The sequence below is a fragment of the Anolis carolinensis genome, chromosome 1, assembly GCF_035594765.1.
Source record: "Anolis carolinensis isolate JA03-04 chromosome 1, rAnoCar3.1.pri, whole genome shotgun sequence".
NCBI lineage: Eukaryota > Metazoa > Chordata > Lepidosauria > Squamata > Dactyloidae > Anolis > Anolis carolinensis.
This window is the reverse complement of record NC_085841.1, coordinates 250,480,614-250,500,921: the sequence shown is the minus strand read 5'-3', so window position 1 is coordinate 250,500,921 and position 20,308 is coordinate 250,480,614. Positions and strand designations below refer to the sequence as shown.

The 20,308-nt window shown below is 38.8% G+C and overlaps 1 protein-coding gene across 2 annotated transcripts in view; it reads left to right on the top strand.

Annotated features, from left to right (window-relative positions):
• adcy5 (adenylate cyclase 5) overlaps nt 1-20,308 on the top strand; it is a 296,120-nt gene that overhangs the window by 198,195 nt on the left and 77,617 nt on the right. For both annotated transcript variants that reach the window (XM_062967408.1, XM_062967409.1), the window contains exons 4-5: nt 16,689-16,800; nt 16,955-17,082. In XM_062967408.1, coding sequence (XP_062823478.1) covers nt 16,689-16,800; nt 16,955-17,082 — 240 coding nt within the window. The remainder of the gene's footprint in view (nt 1-16,688; nt 16,801-16,954; nt 17,083-20,308) is intronic.

The window sequence follows — 20,308 nt, the reverse complement described above, 5'->3', positions numbered from 1 at the left end:
GCTGGGAAAAATAAAGCTCAACTTGTGCCAAAAAAGTTGGCAACTTGCACCTGGTTCCGTCAAAGCGTTCAGGAGTCAAAACATGTCCTTTGACAGCATTAGCTGTTTGACTGACAGTAAAGGCCGTTTGTAATTGATCGAACTTAGCCCTTAACTCATCCATCGTCTTCCTGACGGGATTTATTACTGCAATAAACCTTTTTTAGTGGCGTTGGGCAATCTGTCAAAGACAGAACGCCACAAGATCAAAGATAACAGAGTTTATTGGATAACAGAACTCAAAATGCCCGTAAAATACAAGGGCCAGGCAGTATTAGCCTTTAAAAGCAAAAAGGGGCAAGGAAAAACGTTCAAAAGATAAACCGGATTAAACCGGAGTTTAATCCGGGTAAAAACAAAACAGCTTGCTTCAGCCTGGGGATAAACAAAACAGAAGCCGGGGAACAAAGTGTTCAAAAGAATGCAATTAATTGGCAGCAGATTCCTCTCTGCTGCCAGCACTGTGCTTTGAGTAACTTGAGTCACTCCTCCACACAGCAGGCAAGATTTCCAATACACACAGATCAGCCGAGGATTGAAGCAGTAGAGTAGACCCAGTTCCTTTCCGTAGTTCAAGCCAGAAGCAGACGTTTGTAGATTCACCAAGTCCGAGTAGGGGGAAGTCAAGCCGTGGTCAGTTCAGTCCGAAATCCAAAGCAGGAGATGGCGTCCGTCAAGAAGACGACGGAAGGTCAAAGCTAATGAGATTAAGCACAAGTTTGCACAAACAAAAGCCCACACAATTCCTCCCGCCGTCTGACCCCAAATTCCAAAACAACTTACGTATCAGCACACGAAAACACACCAGTCTTCAGGAAAGCGTCCCACACAGATCCCAAGCGTTCGTCCAGATTACCTTGCCCAACGCAATTTGCAATTGCTCCCAAGCCTCATTTTATGCCAGTTACAAATCCTCATCACTATCAGCTGCCCTCCTTAACCCGGGCGTTTCCTCATCACTTTCCTCATCAGAGCTGGAACACCTCTGACTACGCCCCACAGCATCCCCAGCTGTGGATCCCGTCCCATCCCTCCAGCTTGTCCATGGGTCTAATCCTGAAGGTCCCCATTCATCTTCCATCCCATCATTGCCAGTGGCACCCAATTCCTCCCTCACCCGAGTCCAATCCATCTCATCCTCCTCCGAGCTAACCAGCCCCTCCTCCATTCTCTCCGTAAACCCCTCAAAAGACTCTTCATCAGATGGTGCTGCAAAGATATCTCGCAGTCTCTTTCTTTCTCGCTCCTCGAGAGTATCTGACTCTCGAGGAGTCTTACGCCCACGTCTGCCAGTAACAGAGCCATGAGGCTCAATCATAACACTTATTGTTGAACTAAACACTGTGTGATTCATCAGTTTGTTTTTTCAAAACACCAGGTGATCATTTTTATACAGACCCTAGCATGCATTAAAATAGCCATGCCAGGTATGTGAAGTAATGTGGGGTTAGATCAATTAGATATCCCCACTGCTTATTATTTCACTGTACCTAGCCTACTTTGATTCTGTCCTGTTTCTGAAGAAACGTACTTTGCATATCCTTGTCCTGTTTTCACAGTGTAGAAGGGAGGGGTGGTACATGGAGCAGGTTTTAAAAATCAAAGAATTACATCTGAAATGTGGATTAGGGATAAGGAAGTTGTAAGATGCTTCAAGAGTAGTCAGCTTCTTAGCCAAAGAGGCTGAATTTGCAGAGCTTGGTTGTCCCGTGACACTATAAATAAAGCTATTAGCATCAGTATGTAAATAGGTTTCTATTTTTGTTCAGTGTATTGTTAGAGAAAACTAGGCCAGTTATTCAGTGGCAATAGTTTGCTGTTCACTGCTGAGCTTTACCCAGGTTTTCCAGGCAGCTCTTTTTGCTCCCTTGCAAGACATCTCTATTGTGCTTTATTTTAAATGAGACTGGCTGTGGTAGGCAAATCCAGACTTCCGGAGACTTTGATGACTCTTTGAAACAGAGAATCAGCTTAGTCGCTGAGCTTGTTTCTGCAACAGACAGCGCTGTGACTAGAGGGCCATAGGCAAGTCTTGATCTCTTACTTCAATCCTATCTTTTAAGAGGCAAAGTTCTAAATTTCAAAGCCAGCCTTTAAAAACCAGTCTTTTTTTTTAAAGGCACACTCAACTTGGTGTTGTTTAAATGAGACAACACCCCCCCCCCCAAATGTCATTACTGTTGAATAAAAATAACTTCAAAGCACAGAGAGTCCTGCAGAAGAAGACCAAAGACCTGTTTAATTGCAGCATTCTGTTTCCCTGGTAAATAACCAGTTGTCTCCAGAAACCCATAGCAGGACATGAACACAGTGGAAACCTCTGGATCATATTCTACAGCAATTTAACCCTGTGTATTTTCCATGAAATTTTTAAAACCATTCAAATTGGACATTTTGATAATTTGTGGTAACAAATTCTATAATTTAGCTGCATGATGTGAAGAAGTATCTCTTGTTTATTGGTCCTGAATCATACATTTGCTGGGGATTAAAGGCACACAACCCCCATGATATAAATTAAAAAACACTATTTTTAAATTCTTTTTAATAAAGACCTACAAATGCTTAGAGATGTATTCCCCCTAGGAGTGTCTAGGGGTTCTTACAAACAGGCCTGTATCCCAGAATCTGATCCCAGGTTTTCTCCTTTAAACTGGATTATATGAGTCATGTATTACTTTTGCCACATCTCTCCTCACTATTAATATCAACCCAATTCTTATTAGACCTTCATTTACTGAGTAAAACTCTATGTAATTATCTGATTGGATCTGTTTCATTCCTGTTTTCTTTAACTTCCTCATCCTATATAATTGCAATATTTGTACATTCCATTTTGTGTTTTATCACATCTAACTTCCCTTGATTGGTGCTCCACACATGTCATGTCCTTGTTATATGGGTTGTGAAGTTCTTGACCAGTGGTTCTCATCCTGTTGGTCCTCAAATGTTTTGCCTTTCAACTCCCAGAAATCCTAACAGCTGGTAAACTGGCTGGGGTTTCTGGGAATTGTAGACCAAAACACCTGGGAACCCACAGATTGAGAACCACAGCTCTAGACTTTTTTTTTCAACAGCTGAACATCAGTTTGGATTGAGTTCACTTGGGTCATTGGCCATCGCACTGCTAGTTGTCCTCTGCTGTAACATAATAGTTTTTTTTAGTACTTTCCAATCTGGATGTCTCATGGCACTATCTCATGTTTTATTTTGGACTGTCTTGTCATAGGGTTTTCAATGTAGAAGCCTTCACAAGTGGTTTATCATTATCTTTTTCTGCGCGGTACTCACAAACAGTTTCACCACCAAAGAAAGTTAGTGCCATGGTGGACCAAGCATGATAGTAAAATTATGATGTTCAGAGATGAGGGCAATCAAAGAGCATTTCCCTATATATATATTTTTCAAAGTGATGAGTAACATGACTCTTTTAATAATTAAGATCTTAAATTCTGGTCCTTCTAAATGAAACTGTTCACAATTAGGAAGTGATTTGTATTTTGAACTCTTTACAACAGTCCTGTCTGCGGTGGTCTTTTTGATCTATGATTTGTCTAAAGTGCTTCAGATACAGATATTAGTCATAGAATCATGGAATAATAGAAGTGAAAGAGACCACATGGGCCATCTAGCCCAACCCCCTACCATGCAGGAAAAGCACAAAGTACCCATGGCAGATGGCTGCCGGGAGGCTTACAACCAAAGTAATCATTGCCAGTTCTGTGCTGCCTGTGTATTTCTCCGTTTGTGTAGTTATGGTTCACAGCATAACTTCATTGCAAAGTTAATATATTCATGAAAGCATTGCTTTAAAACTAAATATTACTGTATCAGCATGCTACTAACATGTTGCTGCTGTTGCTTTCTCCTCTTCCTCCTCTTTCTTATCTCATGCTTTTATTTGGGGTTCAGGAGGACTTACAGAAGTTAAAATACATACTGCTTTCAAATTCACATTATATAATTTATCAATAGAATTAAAAGATATTAAAAGCATGGTCATCAAAAAAAGAACTAATAGAATCAACACAGACTTTCATGAGACTTGTTGAAATAAGTTATTTTCCTCCCTATGAAAGGATAACAAGGGGTTGAATTAATCTACATGGTTGAATTAATCGACATGGTTCAATTAATGCAGTTTGATTCCATTTCAATCACCATGACTCAATGCTGTGGAATCCTGGGATTGTACTGGTGAGCCAACAGTACACTTTGGCAGAGAAGGTTATAGTCTTGTAACACCATGACTGCATAGCACAGAGACATGGCAGTTAAAGTGGTGTTGAATCACATTAATTCTACAGTTTGGATGCACCCAGAATAACTTCTCTAGAAAGAGAGTTCCAGAGCCTGTAAGCAGCCCTCACGGTGTACCCATACACATGGTAGTGATACAAAGAGAACATCCTCTCCAGAAAACATCAAAACATGAGCAGGTCTGTATGGGAGAATGCAGTCATGCCGATAACCTGGACATGAATTGTGTAGGTCATGATCAGCTTGGAATTGTGCCCAGAAACAGCCCAGCAACCAGTGAAACTAGTGTTGCAGTGCGGGAGTTGTGCGTTTGAACCTGTAGCCAGCCCTGGTTCATATTCTGCTGTTGGCATGAAATGACATTTCTGAACACTCTTCGTGTCTTCAGAAATGAAGACATGAAAGGGAAAAATATTGATCTGGAGAATTGGGAATATGTATGGCAGTGGTTCTCAACCTATGGGTCCCCAGGTGTTTTGGCCTACAACTCTCAGAAATCCCAGCCAGTTTACCAGCTGTTAAGATTTCTGGGAGTTGTAGGCCAAAACATCTGGGGACCTACAAGTTGAGAACCACTGATTTATGGAAAAGTGGATTTAAATTCTCAATAGCTGGCTCCATCAGAGAAAATATGTATAAGATGTGTTCTCGAAGGCTTTTAAGGCTGGAATCACAGGGTTGTTGTGTGTTTTCCGGGCTGTATGGACATGTTCCAGAAGTATTCTCTCCTGACGTTTTGTCCACATCTACGGCAGGCATTCTTAGAGGTTCACCTCACAACCTCTGAGGATGCCTGTCATAGATGTGGGCGAAACGTCAGGAGAGAATACTTCTGGAACATGACCATACAGCCCGGAAACACACACAGCAACCCTTTGTATAAGATGTTTTATAAATGTTATATAATGCCAGATATAATAGCCAAAATGGACAAATCCCATTAAGGGGAAAGCTGGATGTGCAAGATGCAGAAAGGCACCTTCTTCCACGTTTGGTGGACCTGTAGGATGGTACAAAATTTTTGGGAAAAAGTGATTAAGGAAACAAAAAAAAAGGATTACTAATAAGGTTTTTAAAATCTATAAATGTGCCTTTTAGAAATATTTAGGGAGAGAATTAGTAAAGGAGATGAGAAAATTTGTCAATATAGCTTTGTTGCAGCCATACTGACAATAGTGAAATCATGGAAGGATGAAACAGAACTATCTAAAAAGGATTGGAGAGAAAAGTTATTAGCCTATATTACGGCGAGTTACAGGGAGAGATCTACTCCCCTGTTCAAGGAGCTCCACTGGCTGCCTTTTATTTCCGGTCCCAATTCAAGGTGTATACCATCACATATAAAGCCCTAAACGGTTTGGGACCCACCTACCTTCGTGACCGTATCTCCTATCATAAACCTGCCCGATCCCTTCGATCGTCAGGGGAAGCTCTCCTGTCCCCACTCCCGATATCCCAGACCCGCCTTGTGGGAACAAGGGAGAGGGCCTTTTCTGCTGTGGCCCCCCGATTGTGGAATTCTCTGCCCGCAGAGATTAGGCAAGCCCCCACACTAGCAGCCTTCAAGAACGACTTGAAAACATGGCTCTTTCGCTGCGCTTTTGGAGAGTAACCATTTTATATTTCTTTTCCGTTGCTCCCCCTAATATCTATCCTCCAGAATACCCCACTCCCTTATGACCCTGTTTGCTGTGGTTTTTATTTTTATGTCTTTCTCACCCCGAGTTTTAACTTAATGTTCATGTGGTCTGCCCTTGTTTTTATTGTCTCCTTGTTTTATTTTGTAATGGATATTATTTACTGTATTGTTTATTGTATTGTGTTCTGCTGTTCTTTTATATGCTGTTTACATTATATTGTTTTGGGCGTGGCCCCATGTAAGCCGCCCCGAGTCCCCGTTGGGGAGATGGTGGCGGGGTATAAATAATTATTATTATTATTATTATTATTATTATTATTATTATTATTATTATATTCAAATGGTATCCAGGGAGGAAATATTGAAGAGTTTGTTAAAAAATGGAGGATGGCATTTGAATACTTGGAAAGGAAGACAAATGTGGGCTTTAAAGTAGTCGCAAGGGGAATTTACTAAAGTAGGAAGACAAAGATTTGATAGAATATTGCAGTGTATCTGTTTGGGAGAATGACATACCTGTATTAGACGTATTTGATTATCTCTAGATGTTTCTCCTTTTTATATTTTGTATGACATTCATTTCACTCCATAATAACCTTTAAAATTTTGAATAAGAAAAGAAATAGTCCATATGAATCCCTGTGTGGATTACAGTCAGACCTGTAGCTGGGGGGGGGGGGGGGGGTTGTAGGCGTTCAACCCCCCCCCCCCCATTTTTCCGGTTTAAAAACAACCTGGTTTACTCATGAATTTTAACTGGTTAACCAAATCCCCATGCTAAGTCTATGAGATGCAAAAAATTAAGAGTCCCGCTAGGCACTATCTCAAGCAGATATTGACAGGTCTGTAGCCGGGGGGGGGGGCGGCTAAGGGTTCAACCCCCCCCTGAAATTTTCAAAAAACCCCCCCATTGTTTTTCTGGCTACGGCCCTGATTTACAGTAGCCTGTAATCCACACAGGATGTAACACCATGGACAGATTTAACATTTCTTAGTAACTGAAAAAAAATACCAGGAATGAAAAAAAATCACTGAAATGGTACCAGAAATAGATTTGGCATGACTCATACACTCTAAATTAACAATATTAGTAGTCAGAGTGCCCTTTTTAAAGCTACTGTCATCCCCCAAACTGTTGAATATCTATTGAGAGACATACGTTCTGTTACATTAGCCTCTCTTTTAAATACAGAATTATTCCAATAATTCTTATGGGTTTTTTTTAAATAATGAAATTATGTCTTGGAAATTCCTTCAACAGAACAAATAGGATGATTAAATAATTTACATATAATCTTAATAAAGCATGATAATCAGAATGTAATCATATTAAATTGAAGATTAATTTCAAGCAAGATTAATTGAATGTATCCCTCACAGTTGTACACAATTTAGTTCCTACCACATACTGATGATAGACTTAACTGAGCTAACGCTGAAGGTATAATGTGCTGATACCCAAATATATGAAAGAAAGTTCTAGTCCCCAGAACATCCATATGAGATTTATGGATGCTTCATGTACATATTGGATAGATAGACAGACAACCAGCAGGAACTTTTTAAGGAAAGCACCATAGATGCAAGAGCTAGGAAATCTATTAAAGATAGCTTCCATCCTCTAACATTGTGATGACCTTAATTGTTCTTTTGCATCCAGCTGTTTTATCATAGTGATAGGAACACTAAGGATCCCAATGATAGTAAATAACATTTGTGATTCTTCTCCATTTATGTAACTGCATGTCTTTCACTTGGTGCAAAGAGCTATTTTCAGGTGTGCTTTTAGTATATATTCTTTAAGCTCTCAGGCTTCCTGAGTGGTCATTTTCTTTCATAAAGAAACAATTTGGCATTTGTTCTTGATTTCCTGGCATTCCTTCTATTTCTGTTCCTGGGCCTAAAAGGCTAAATTCAGAAAGTTATTTTCCACTTGTACCTTTGCAGATGGAAATATTCCCTTAAATTATTCCCCCTGAATGCCACAGTGGTGCAAAAAGCATCTTATCTGCATTTAATTTGAGCTTCCCTGATTTTCTCCAGAACATTTTAATATTTTTTTTGGGTTGGTTTTGTTAAATGAGAAAAAGGTGCAATTATTATATGTCCTTAGGCTGAAAATCAAAAGACATTTGGAGAAGTGGTAGAAAGAATTTAATACCACCATGTAACCTTATTAGTTTTGAAAATGGGCGAGATAAGTTGATTAAGGTATTAAAGGAGATTTCAAAAAAATATATTGGCTTGTAATTACGGCTGGCTCTTCTTTATTGCTGTTAATACCAGTTGTGCTTTTGGTTGCATCCTTGAATTCCTAAGAACTCGTGCAGTCGCTCAGGGCATCTGGGATTCCACTTTAACCGACCAGGGCCCATCCTGAGATTTATAGTTTCACAAAGTGGGATAATGTATAGTGTGGAAGATACTAAGGGCAGGTGCAAATAGGCCATGGGCAAAACTAGATGCAGCAATAAATTTTTAAAAATATAAAATGGAATCTTGTTTTTATCAGCCTCCACCAACAGTTTGGAGGGGCTCTGGGTCTATTTTAAACACAAAACCACTGCTTCTAGAGGTCTCCAGGAGAAGCAAAACCACTTTTTTCATTCATTTATTTATTCATTCATTCTGCCCTGAATAAAGGGGAAGGGCTGCGAACCATAAAATAGGCCTTAAGGCATGCCTCTGGTGTAATGCAAGACCGCTGATCCCAGGGAAATTTCCATAATCGGTATGTTCTTTGCAAGAGGAAAAAGGATTGTCCAATAAATCAGATGTAGATATAAAGAAAATGTGTGTACATGGTAATACTGGTTGATTTGTGTTATTTCAATCACCTCTTTGAACTAATGCATTCAAAGTAATGCCACTCTTCATCACTTTTTCTTTTAGTAAAGAGAGGCAAAAGAGACCATGTGGCATATATTTGACTTTTGGACTAGGACTCTGGAAGACCTGTTCAAACTCCTGCTTAGCCATTGGAAAAGTCACAATTTCTCAGCCTCAGAGGAGGGCAATGACAACTCCCCTCTGAATTAATTGTGCAACAAAACACAACAACCCTGGGATAGCGTTGCTATGTGTCAGATTTGAAGACACATAACAGTAGGAGAGAGGTTTTAAATGTTTAATGACAATATTATTAACAATTTTATATACATTGAGTAACATTTATTTATTACTGCAGAAACATTACTATTAGAGTTTTGGGCCATTTTTGCCTGTTTTGTGTGTGATTTTTTTAAAGACCAAGCTAACACCAAGAGTTATATGTTAGCAACTAATAATTTAAATGCAGTGATGGGGGGATGTAGAATAGTGTGAACTGCTTTAACATGTTTAGTTTAAATATTGTATTCAAACACATTTAGAACATTATGTGAAAATCAGTTTATTGCACTATTTGTTATAATGTCAGTAGAATAGCACATACTTTCATTATATTGAACAACAATTACATCTGAAAGAAAACTCTTTTTATAAGACACATCATTCAGAAAATTGAAGTCTATGTATACAATTTCCATATTTCTGAGTACTCATGCTTTAATGTAACCTTTTGTGACGAAATAGTCATTTCCGTGTCTTTTCTAGGTACTCCCCTATGGATTTATGATCTTTTAAGGCAAGAATCCTTCCCTTCAATAGGATTCGCTCTTATCTGTGGTTTTGTATATCCATGTAAAGTCCGGAAACAGTTTAGTTTTCTTCTGATGTAGTATCTTCAGCTTCACTCAAATCAGCCTCTGCACTGCTTACCACTCCCATTTCAAATTGAGAAAAATGTCTTTCAGAATAATTGATACATTCTAGTACAGTATTGCACTAATGGATTGATTGAGTGCAATAGTCTATACAACAGTGGGTAAGTGTGCATGTGTGTATGTGGTGGAAACATGTTTTACAGAAAGAAATTCTACTCACATCTGTGCTGACACATTGTGGTTTTGGAAAGTAATTTGTATTAATTTACTGATTTGAATGCAATCTGGGAAAGGCCACAATTAGGATTTGGATTACTCTATGCAAAGAGGGAAAAACTTTAACCCTTTGCCCATACTACAGTTCTGATTATCTGCCTATTGCTATCTCCATCACAACCCCAAGGAAAAGCATTGGCAACAGGGGAGGAGGGACTACTATTAGGATTCCATCAGACTTGAAAAAGAGGAAAATTCCTGCATGCAACTTCACAAAATCGGACTATACAGTTCTGTTGCCGTGTTTCTCTTAAAATAACACCAAGACAGGTTAACATATGAATATTTGGATGTACACTTTTGTCTAATCTGCCTTGAGTCTACAGTCAGGTACAAACCTTTCTGGAGTCTGATCCTTGAACAGAGTGTGATTTGCTCAACATAGGTAGGATTTGACTGCACAAATTCCTGGCTCTTTAAAGGCCAATGCTTTGGCGATTCTACTGAGAGTTATCGCTCAGATTCCCACATCACCAAAGATGAGGGAACTCCATGGTCTCCTCAAGACTGATGAATTAGATCCTTATGATAATAACTAGCTTGTCCAAACTTAATTCTATAAATGTGTTAAAATTTGTCTTAAGGTAAAGGTAAAGGTTTCCCCTGACGTTAAGTCCAGTCATGTCTGACTCGGTGTTCGTGCTCATCTCCATTTCTCAGCCAAAGAGCCGGTGTTGTCCGTAGACACCTCAAAGATCATGTAGCCGGTATGACTGCATGGAGCGCTGTTACCTTCCCGCTGGAGCGGTACCTATTGATCTACTCACATTGGCATGTTTTCAAACTGCTAGGTTGGCAGAAGCTGGAGCTAACAGCAGGTGCTCACTCTGCTCCCGGTATTTGAACCTGGGACCTTTCGGTCTGCAAGTTCAGCAGCTCAGTACTTTAATACACTTCGCCACCAGGGCTCCATAAATTTGTCTTACCCAATTGTAATATAGATTAAGCATTCCTTATCCAGAATGACAAAACCTGAAATACGTCAAAATGCAAAATTATCCGCTTGAGTGGCTGACGTAGCGACAACTTTGCTTTACAGTGTACACAAACTTTGTTTCATGCAAACAATCACTAAAATATTGCATACAATTACCGTGGGATGCTTAAGGTGTATATGAAAATAAATACATTTCATATTTGAACTTGGGTTTCATTTCTGAGATATTTTATTATGTATGCATATGAATTTACAGGTATCCCAAAACACTGTCAAGCATTTTGGTAAAGGAATATTCAACCTGCCTGAGCACTTGCATAAGAAAAATAGGGCAGATAACAGGGCTTTGATATGTGATAACCTCATTTCCTCTACAGTCATAAATTTTTCTGTTATTAAAATCAGGACAGTATATAGCAGGCATGGGCAAACTTTTTTGTATTGGGGCCAAACTGCAGGCCTGGCCAGGAGGGCCGGGCCAGGAGGGAAGGGGGCCAGGCACATGCTGGGAGGGGGAGGGGCCATGAAAGGGCGGGGGCAGGGCAGCAGAACCATAGCCAGAAAAATATTTGAGGGAGGGTTGTTGAAACCTTTTTTTAGCGAATCATGAGGAATAGTTCCATAACACAAAATAATTTAGAAATCAGGTTCCATTGATAAACTTTGGTGTACACTCAAGACAGATATACTTCAGTGGACACTCATGGAGATTTGGTTAATCAGTTAAAATTCATGAGTAAACCAGGATTTTTAAAACACCTGAAAATTTCAGGGGAGGTGTGAACCCCTAACCCTCCCCCTTGGCTACAGCCCTGTAGGGCAGGGCCTGGGTCATCTTTAGGTTGCCCTCCTAGCATAAGGATGGGGCTGCTTACCAGATCGGCAACTACCCCAATCCTCCTCCCCATTCTCCTCCCCCAGTCTTCACACTGTCCTCTTGTCATTATGCCAGGAGGAGAGCGAGACAGGCGGCAGTTGAAAGTGCTCCTGAGGGCTCTCAGCCACCGTGTACCTTCTTCGAGCTGTCCTCTCGGCATGAGGATGGAGCCGCGCGCACTGTCCTTATGCTGGGAGGAAGTCAAGACATGGTCACTGAGAGTACTGTAGAGGGCTCTCAGATGCTACGTGCTTTCCGCCCCCATCCTTTTGGCATAAGGTTGTGGTGGCCACCGTGTCCTTCTGCCAAGAGGACAGGGAAAATGAGAAGGGCCTGAGGTAAGCACCCAGAGGGTCACATCCGGCCCCTGGGCTTTAGTTTGCCCATGCCTGCATTGGTTTGGTTTCTTATTGTTAGGTATCGGAAATATCTGCAGTGCTTTACTGCATATATAACCCAGCTGAAAAAAACACTTATTTGGCATCCTGAGATCTTTTTATCCAAAGCAGATGAGAGTCAACATGTGATCATCAGACAGAAGCCTCTAGCTGTGTATGTGGTGGGAAAGTCATAAGCTGGCCAGTGTTTTGCACATAAACTCCTGAACTCCCCAGTGTCATTGTATGTCACATGGACTCTAGAGACAAGGGAGGTTCCTGGTTCAAACAATCCATGGTTTATGGTCAGGTTTGTTTGGTTTTTTTTTCATTTTCTCAAATGGCTTTTCTGCTGGAGAATTTTTTTTCATGCTGACATATTTTCTGGAAATAATCTGTTAAATCAAACTGTGAAAATCAGACTTCCTGTATCAAAACATGAATAGATCACTTCTGCTCAACAGTCATCTGAAATCATCAGTCATCAGATAATCATAATGTTTCCTTATGAATACTTAGACCTAGTATTAATTGGGGCTGGATACAGGGATCAATCAACTGTCCTGCTCTAAAAGTGGCATGTCTGTTTCTGGACATGATTCAAAGGGCTGGTTGTGACCTAATACTAAACTCAGGATATCTAACTAGGTTCAGGCTAATATGTATCTTCCTGGACACTGAGAACAACAGGAAAGGCCTTTATTTCATTTCTGTCATCTTCACAGGCAGAAACACAAGAGAGGCTCTTCTCGGTGTCTGCTCCCATGCTCTGAAACCTCTCCCTAGGAAGACTAGAATGGCCCTGACCTTGCTCTCCTTTCATCAGCAGACAAAGACTTCTATTTCATTGTTGACCTTTTTGTGAATTTTAACTATATTGTAGTAATTTTAATTTGCAAGCCACCTTGACCCCCAGTTTCTGGGAGAAGAGGGGGTAAAAATAAAGATGAGGAGGAGGACAAGGAGGAGGAGGCGGGGAGAGGAGAGGGACAAGGAGGTGGCAGATGAAGGCTGCATCTACACCATACAATTAATGCAGTCTGACACCATTTTAATTGCCATGGCTCAGTGCCATGGTATTTATGGAAACCATAGTTTGTTGAGGTACCAGCACTCTTTGACAGGAAAAGATAAAGATATTGTAAAACTGTACCTCCTATGATTCCATAGCATTGAGCCAGGTTGTTAAAGTAGTGTCAGACTGCATCAATTCTGAAGTGTGGATAACCCTTTAATTTAGAGATTTGTATTAATGAATCACACAAATCTCTGTACTACGAAATGGACCTCCGAAGCTTTGCACAACCCTAAAAGCTAACAAATTGTGTCTACTCAAGATCACAACACCCTTTGGGTTTGGTCTACAAATAGAAATATGTTCAGAAAATCTATTTCTCCTCCACTACTGATGGGATGGCAAATGAATGAACAGTAAACAACAGAGATGGTGGAAGATAGTGTCATAGTCCCTGTTAATCAAAATATTTCAGGGCTTTGATGGTGCGAGCTCTACTATACCACTGACAGTGACCAGTTGCAATTCAGATTGATTAACAGTAATGACCTACATTATAAGATGCATGTGTCTAAATGGATTCTAGAGCTAAACCAATGTTTTTATTTTACATATCAGTTTTATGTTTATGTTTTTCTTTAAAATAGAATGCAGATGCTCCTATAAAGTATGTGTTCTTTCTGGATCTTAATGTCTGAAATGTAGTTTGAAAGGAGGTAATTATTATTGAGATCTTTAATGAAATTAATAATTGAACTAATGTAGGATCCTTGGAGAAATTTAGTTTTATTTATTATCATCTAAGAATTATGCTGGTCTTGTAATTTTAGTTTCCTGAGTCACATGTAAAGAACAGTGCACCATTGAAATTGTTATGTTCTTGCTACAGAGAAGAATAGAATTCAGTAACAGTTCCACTGTAGTGGTAATAGTTTCTTTTGGCTTTTGTTTGATGCAATATACATGGGTGTCCCACTTTCCAATACAAAATAGCTATCCTTGGATGCATCTATACTGTAGACTTAATGCAGTTCAACACCACTAACTGCCATGCCTTTATGCTATGAAATCCTGGGCTGTAAAGTTTGGTGAGGCACCAATACTCTTTGGAAGAGAAGGTTAAATACCTTGTAAACTCATAACTCCATCTCATTGAACCATACCAGTTGAAGTGGTGTCAAACGGCATTAATTATATAGTGTGGATGCACCTCCAGTTACAACATAATGTAAGTGTTGCTTTAATTGCCTTGCAATTGCCCTGATGCATGGATTACATCCATGGATCATTGAAATGATCGCTGTTGTTACCTTATAGGCTACCTTAAGATAACAATAGTGATTACAGTAGAGTCTCACTTATCCAACACTCGCTTATCCAACATTCTGGATTATCCAACGCATTTTTATAGTCAATGTTTTCAATCCATCATGATATTTTGGTGCTAAATTCATAAATACAGTAATTACTACATAGCATTGCTGTGTATTGAACTACTTTTTCTGTCAAATTTGTTGTCTAACATGATGTTTTGGTGCTTAATTTGTAAAATCATAACCAAATTTAATGTTTAATAGGCTTTTACTTAATCTCTCCTTATTATCCAACATATTCGCTTATCCAACGTTCTGCCGGCCTGTTTATGTTGGATAAGTGAGACTCTACTGTATTTCAATTATAGGTTTCAGAATAGGAAAAGGAATAATTTTTCCATTGACCTGTGAATACAAGTTTAAATGCTATAGCACATTTCTGACATAGAGATAAAAGGAAAGGGGGAACATCTAGTGGTGATTGGCTTAAGTAAGTTACTTCAGTGAAAGTCTAAAGCAACGTGAGAGCAATTTTATACTCTTTGAAGTTGCTAAAACTTTTGTTACTGCTAAAAATAGTGTAACTCAAGTGTGATGAGCTATGTGATAGTCCTTTTCAGATAATGCCAGCCAACTATGTTTTTTTGTTTTTTTATTTTTTTATTCTATTTTACTTAATGTAAAAACAATATTTCAACCTTTTTGGGATGTGGATGTGAGATAGATCCTTCTTCACTATTTTTCCTGATAATACTGCAAAACCCAATTTACTAGATTTTGATGTTTTATGAAGTTTGTCACAAGATTAAGTATAAATCAACAATATTTCTGCATTTTACAGTAAGGATATGATTATAAATACAATAGACCCTTTAGTCCATGCTGGGATTTGATTCCAGGGCCCCTATGGATACAAGAATCTGTGGATGTTCACATCCCATTATATACAGTGGCATAGTAAAATGGTGTTCCTTATATAAAATGGCAAAATCAAGGTTTGCTTTTTGGATTTTTAAAAAATTATCAAGTAATGGATGGTTGAATCCATGGATGCAGAAGGCTGACTGTATGTCCCAGTATCTCAATAATAGCTCCTCCTTGATTTTAACATACTGATAATTTCCCTGCCAAGAAACATCTCTTAAAATCATCTGTATTATCGTCAATGTATGATAAAAAGAAAAAAAAGAAAAAAGTGAAGTAAAATAATTAAAAAAAGAAAAAAAACATAAAATAAATGATAATAGTAGTAGTAATAAATATTAGTAAAGAAAAAAGTAAGATTTTGACTTCCAGTCATCTTCCATGAAGTTTCTGCCTTTTCCTTCTTCATCTTCTCTCCATCCCTTCTACTATATATATTCAGATATATATTCTATTCTTCCTCGTGTCTTTATCTTCTTATGGTCTTGTTTGAAATATTCTGTGATTTGCTTCCAATCCATCTCTTTCATTGGGTTCCCCTTGTTTTTGGAGATTAGATAGGTGAGTCTATCCACATTTCTTATTTCTAAGATTTTCATTAGCCATTCTTCTTCTTCTGGTATTTCCTTCTTTTTCCATTGCCTTGCATAACATATTCTTGCTTCTGTCGTTAATAAGAAGAGTATTTTATCTTTATTTTTACCTAGTTTTTGATCAGTCATGCCTAATAGAAATGTTTCTGGTCTCAATGGGATTTTTATTTGTAACATTTCCTGTATCTTATCCTGGATTTTTCCCCCCAAAAAAGATCTTTTTACATGACCACCACATGTGGTATAGCGTTCCTTCTTTCTCTCCCCATTTCCAACATTTTGTAATTATGTTTCTGTAACACTTTCCCAATTTTTGTAGTGTCATGTACCATCTATACTCCATCTTTATCCAATTTTCTTTTAAGTCTGTTGCATACGTATATTTCAGTTTTTTTAATTCCAGAAACGTCTTTTCATATTGTTTTCATACATGAGTTTTGGCTTTTGTTTTAGTGGGCAAGTACAAGGTGCATATGAAAACTTGTGTTGGTCAAGAGCACTCATGCTCATTCCAGATGCTTCTTGTTCTCCCCTACTTATTCTCCTACATGAACAGTCATCAAGCGTCCTAAAGCTAGCAGGAGAGAGAGTCACAAAAAGAACACTAATATGTGAAAATATTTTTGGAGAGGGAGATGAACTACAAAAAATAGTAGAATATGAGTATGAGAAACCAACATTTATCAAGACATCTGTTTTTCTGTTTCCTCCTCTTCTTGAACCCTTCCTTACAGCATTCTTTTTGCGGACATAGAGGGCTTCACCAGTCTGGCCTCCCAGTGCACTGCTCAGGAGCTGGTGATGACGCTGAATGAACTTTTTGCCAGATTTGATAAACTTGCAGCTGTAAGTAGGGTTTGCCCCCCATCTCCCCCCCCCCATTAACAATAATGTTGACTTTTACATTAGATTGTGGTTTTGTGCAAATTTTCATGACCTTAGAAGGCAGCCAATTAGTATCCTGAAATAAAGGGAGGGGTATTTTCTCTCTTTTTGACAGGAGAATCACTGTTTACGTATAAAAATCCTTGGCGATTGCTATTACTGTGTATCTGGATTACCTGAAGCAAGAGCCGATCATGCGCACTGCTGTGTTGAAATGGGAATGGATATGATAGAGGCCATCTCGTAAGTATCAAATTTTTTGGGGAACATCAGTTAATCCACTACCTTGTATATGTGTCTGCCTGTGCATGCATTTCCACCTAATTTTGCATCTCATATATCATGACACACTCCAGTAAAGCATAGTTTCAAGCTGATCAAGAAATGGGGTGGAAGGGGGAAATGAAATCTCTTTGTGCCAGAGCAAGTTCCCAACAGCAATGGAGGGCCACGTGCCTAACTTACGTTTCTTTTTTACAACCTTCCCTTATTTAAAACTGGAACTCAAATTAGCACAAATAATCTTCAAATAGTGCAAATAAAACCCCAAAGATTGGTCCTATTAAAGCAGAAAAATTATAATAGTAAATACATTGTAATATTAAAATGGAAATTAATTGAATCCAATTTAATTCAGGTTTGTGTTGTTTTGAGTTCATTTGCCTGATACAGAGTCTTCCTATGATTTAAACATTTGAGATGTTGGATGATTAAAGTTGGCTGGACTAATTGTACTGAACAAAATTCCAAGAAGGTTAGGACACTTTGAAATCATTGCAATATAAAATCATTTGATTGTCAAATAAGCCCTGTGGATTTAAGTAGGACATTGGGGGCATCCAGTTTTCTCCGACCTGTATTCATTCTTTGATTGTTCCAAGGAAAACAATCTGGTTCTTCGCTTTTCTTTCAGGAACTTACATTTACACCAAATTGATGCTGAAAGTACAAAGAGCTTCCTAAAAGGTCCAGCAATTATAATACCTGTCATTCCAGCATTCTGATCTTTATTACCTTCATTCGTCTGAGAAGCTTTCTCTTTTCATCAGAGAAGACGGGGGAGGCAGTGAGAACAGAAAGTCTCTCACTCCAGATTTAGCAAAGAGATGCCATGGTTAAATTCTTTTCATCCCACACAAAATGGGAGCCAGATTTTTTAAAGTTGACAGGGAACAATTTGTAAACAAAAATGGAGTGCACTTCAGCACCAGCCTCTGTACTTTGGTATAAAACACAACAGCTCTCTACAGATACCATAGAGCCTCACTCAAATAGCTCATGGAACTGAAGAAGCCAGAAGCATTCTTTGTATTATCTCAAGGGCACAATACATAAAATGCCACCCACTCACACAGTTGTTATAGTGTGAACGACATCTCATTTTGTTTGAGTCCTCTGCTTGGTGGCAGGGAGCAGCTCCCCAAGAAAGAAGCAGAACCTTAAGTCAAATGATTATGTCTTAAATATGTTTTAATTATTTTGCACCTAATTAATTATGATTAGCTTGCAGGAAGCAATGATGCTCAAGAAGTCAGAATACAACACTATATTCTAGACAGGCATCCTCAAACTGCAGCCCTCCAGCTGTTTGGGTCTCCAATTCCCAGAATTCCTAACCATTGAACAAGCTGGCTGCAGCTTGAAAGCTGCAGTTTGAATTTCCCTATAATCTAGTACAGTGGTTCCCAACCTTTGGGCCTCCAGATGTTTTTGATTTCTCCCAGAAATCCCATCCAGTTTACCAGCTGTTAGGAACTGTGGGAGCTGAAGTCCAAAGCACCTGGAGGCCCAAAGATTGGGAACCACCAGAGCCGGTCCAACAATGAGGCGAATTAAGCGGGGGCACAGTCAAGACTGCTTTTTCTGTTGATTTGTTGTAAAACATGATGTTTTGGTGCTTAATTTGTAAAATCTTAATGTAATTTGATGTTTAATAGGCTTTTCCTTAATCCCTCCTTATTATCCAACATTTTTGCTTATCCAGCGCTTTTATTTTTCAGTGATTGGTTGGGAGGGGGGGGCAAAATTCTGTTCACCTACACTTGAAAAATACCTAGGGCCGGCTCTGGGAACCACTGATCTAGCAGGTCATTATGTGCAAACTTGGACTGTATATTTTCAGAAAGAGACATCAAGTAAAAGATAGATGGCTGGGCAGATGGTTAGCTGGCTGTGTTTATATAAATGTGCTCTTCAGATTTTCTTGTAAAACACAGCAATCCTTTTTTTCCTTTTTTTCTTTTTGCTCCAAGATGAAATGGATCAGTGTAGACCCAGCCCACCAAAATAATATGCTGGGTCTTGCTAATTTTTGTGGTGGCAAGTGTGTACATGCTTTGATAATGCATGGACTAATCTGATTTTATTTTTTATTGTTTAATCTCATTTTAACTTTTGTATGTTACAGATTTTTTGACAGTATGTTTTGTTTGATTTGTTCTGAATTGGAAAAAGCTGGAATATCTATAAATAAGATATACACTTGTAAAACGTCTTTTGTAGCTGTGGGAAGATTGTACATAGTTATTGTAAGCTAAATATGAGCCATTTCCCATGGATTGTTGGTTTCTTGTGTTTTACTTGTCTATTGTATTTATTGTATTTATATTCAATAAATTGGAGCTCCCGGTGGCACAGTGTGTTAAAGCGCTGAGCTGCTGAACTTGCAGACCGAAAGGTCACAGGTTCAAATCCGGAGAGCGGAGTGAGTGCCTGCTGTTAGCTCCAGCTTCTGCCAACCTAGCAGTTTGAAAACATGCAAATGTGAGTAGTTCAATAGGTACCGCTCCGGTGCTTCATGCTGGCCACATGACCTTGGAGGTGTCTACAGACAACTCCGGCTCTTCAGCTTAGAAATGGAGATGATCACCAACCCCCAGAGTCGCACACGACTAGACTTAACATCAGGGGAAACCTTTACCTTTACCTTTCTCACTCCTGGAGGGACTCAAAGTGGCTCACAACATAATCCATGGCAAAATTTAATACCTTACACATATAAAACATCCCATATCAAATTAGCCACATATAACAATAAATTAAAATCATTAAAACTATAAATGCCAATCACAAACACAACATAAAACATTTAAGTCTTGCATCGATCCTGAAGTTATCTTAACTATTTCCATATTTCAGTACTCCGTCATTCGCCAAATGCCTTCTTGAACAACCAAGAAAACATTTTGAATTATTACCTCAATGTTTAATTAACACTATCTTATTTTGAGTATTGAATATTAACCAAATTTATTTATTTTCTTTAAAAACAATGGAAGCTAAATTTGAGAAAATGGATGTTACTGTTTGATGAGCATGCTCTGCATCTGCTATCATAATGGTCATTAAAGGCCCATATGACTGAAACTTGAACTGTTCCCCATCTACTTGTTTCCCCTACAGTGGAGAATGGCAACTAGGATCTCTTCCAGATAGCTGTGCAAAATACACATTGAATTGGATTATAGAG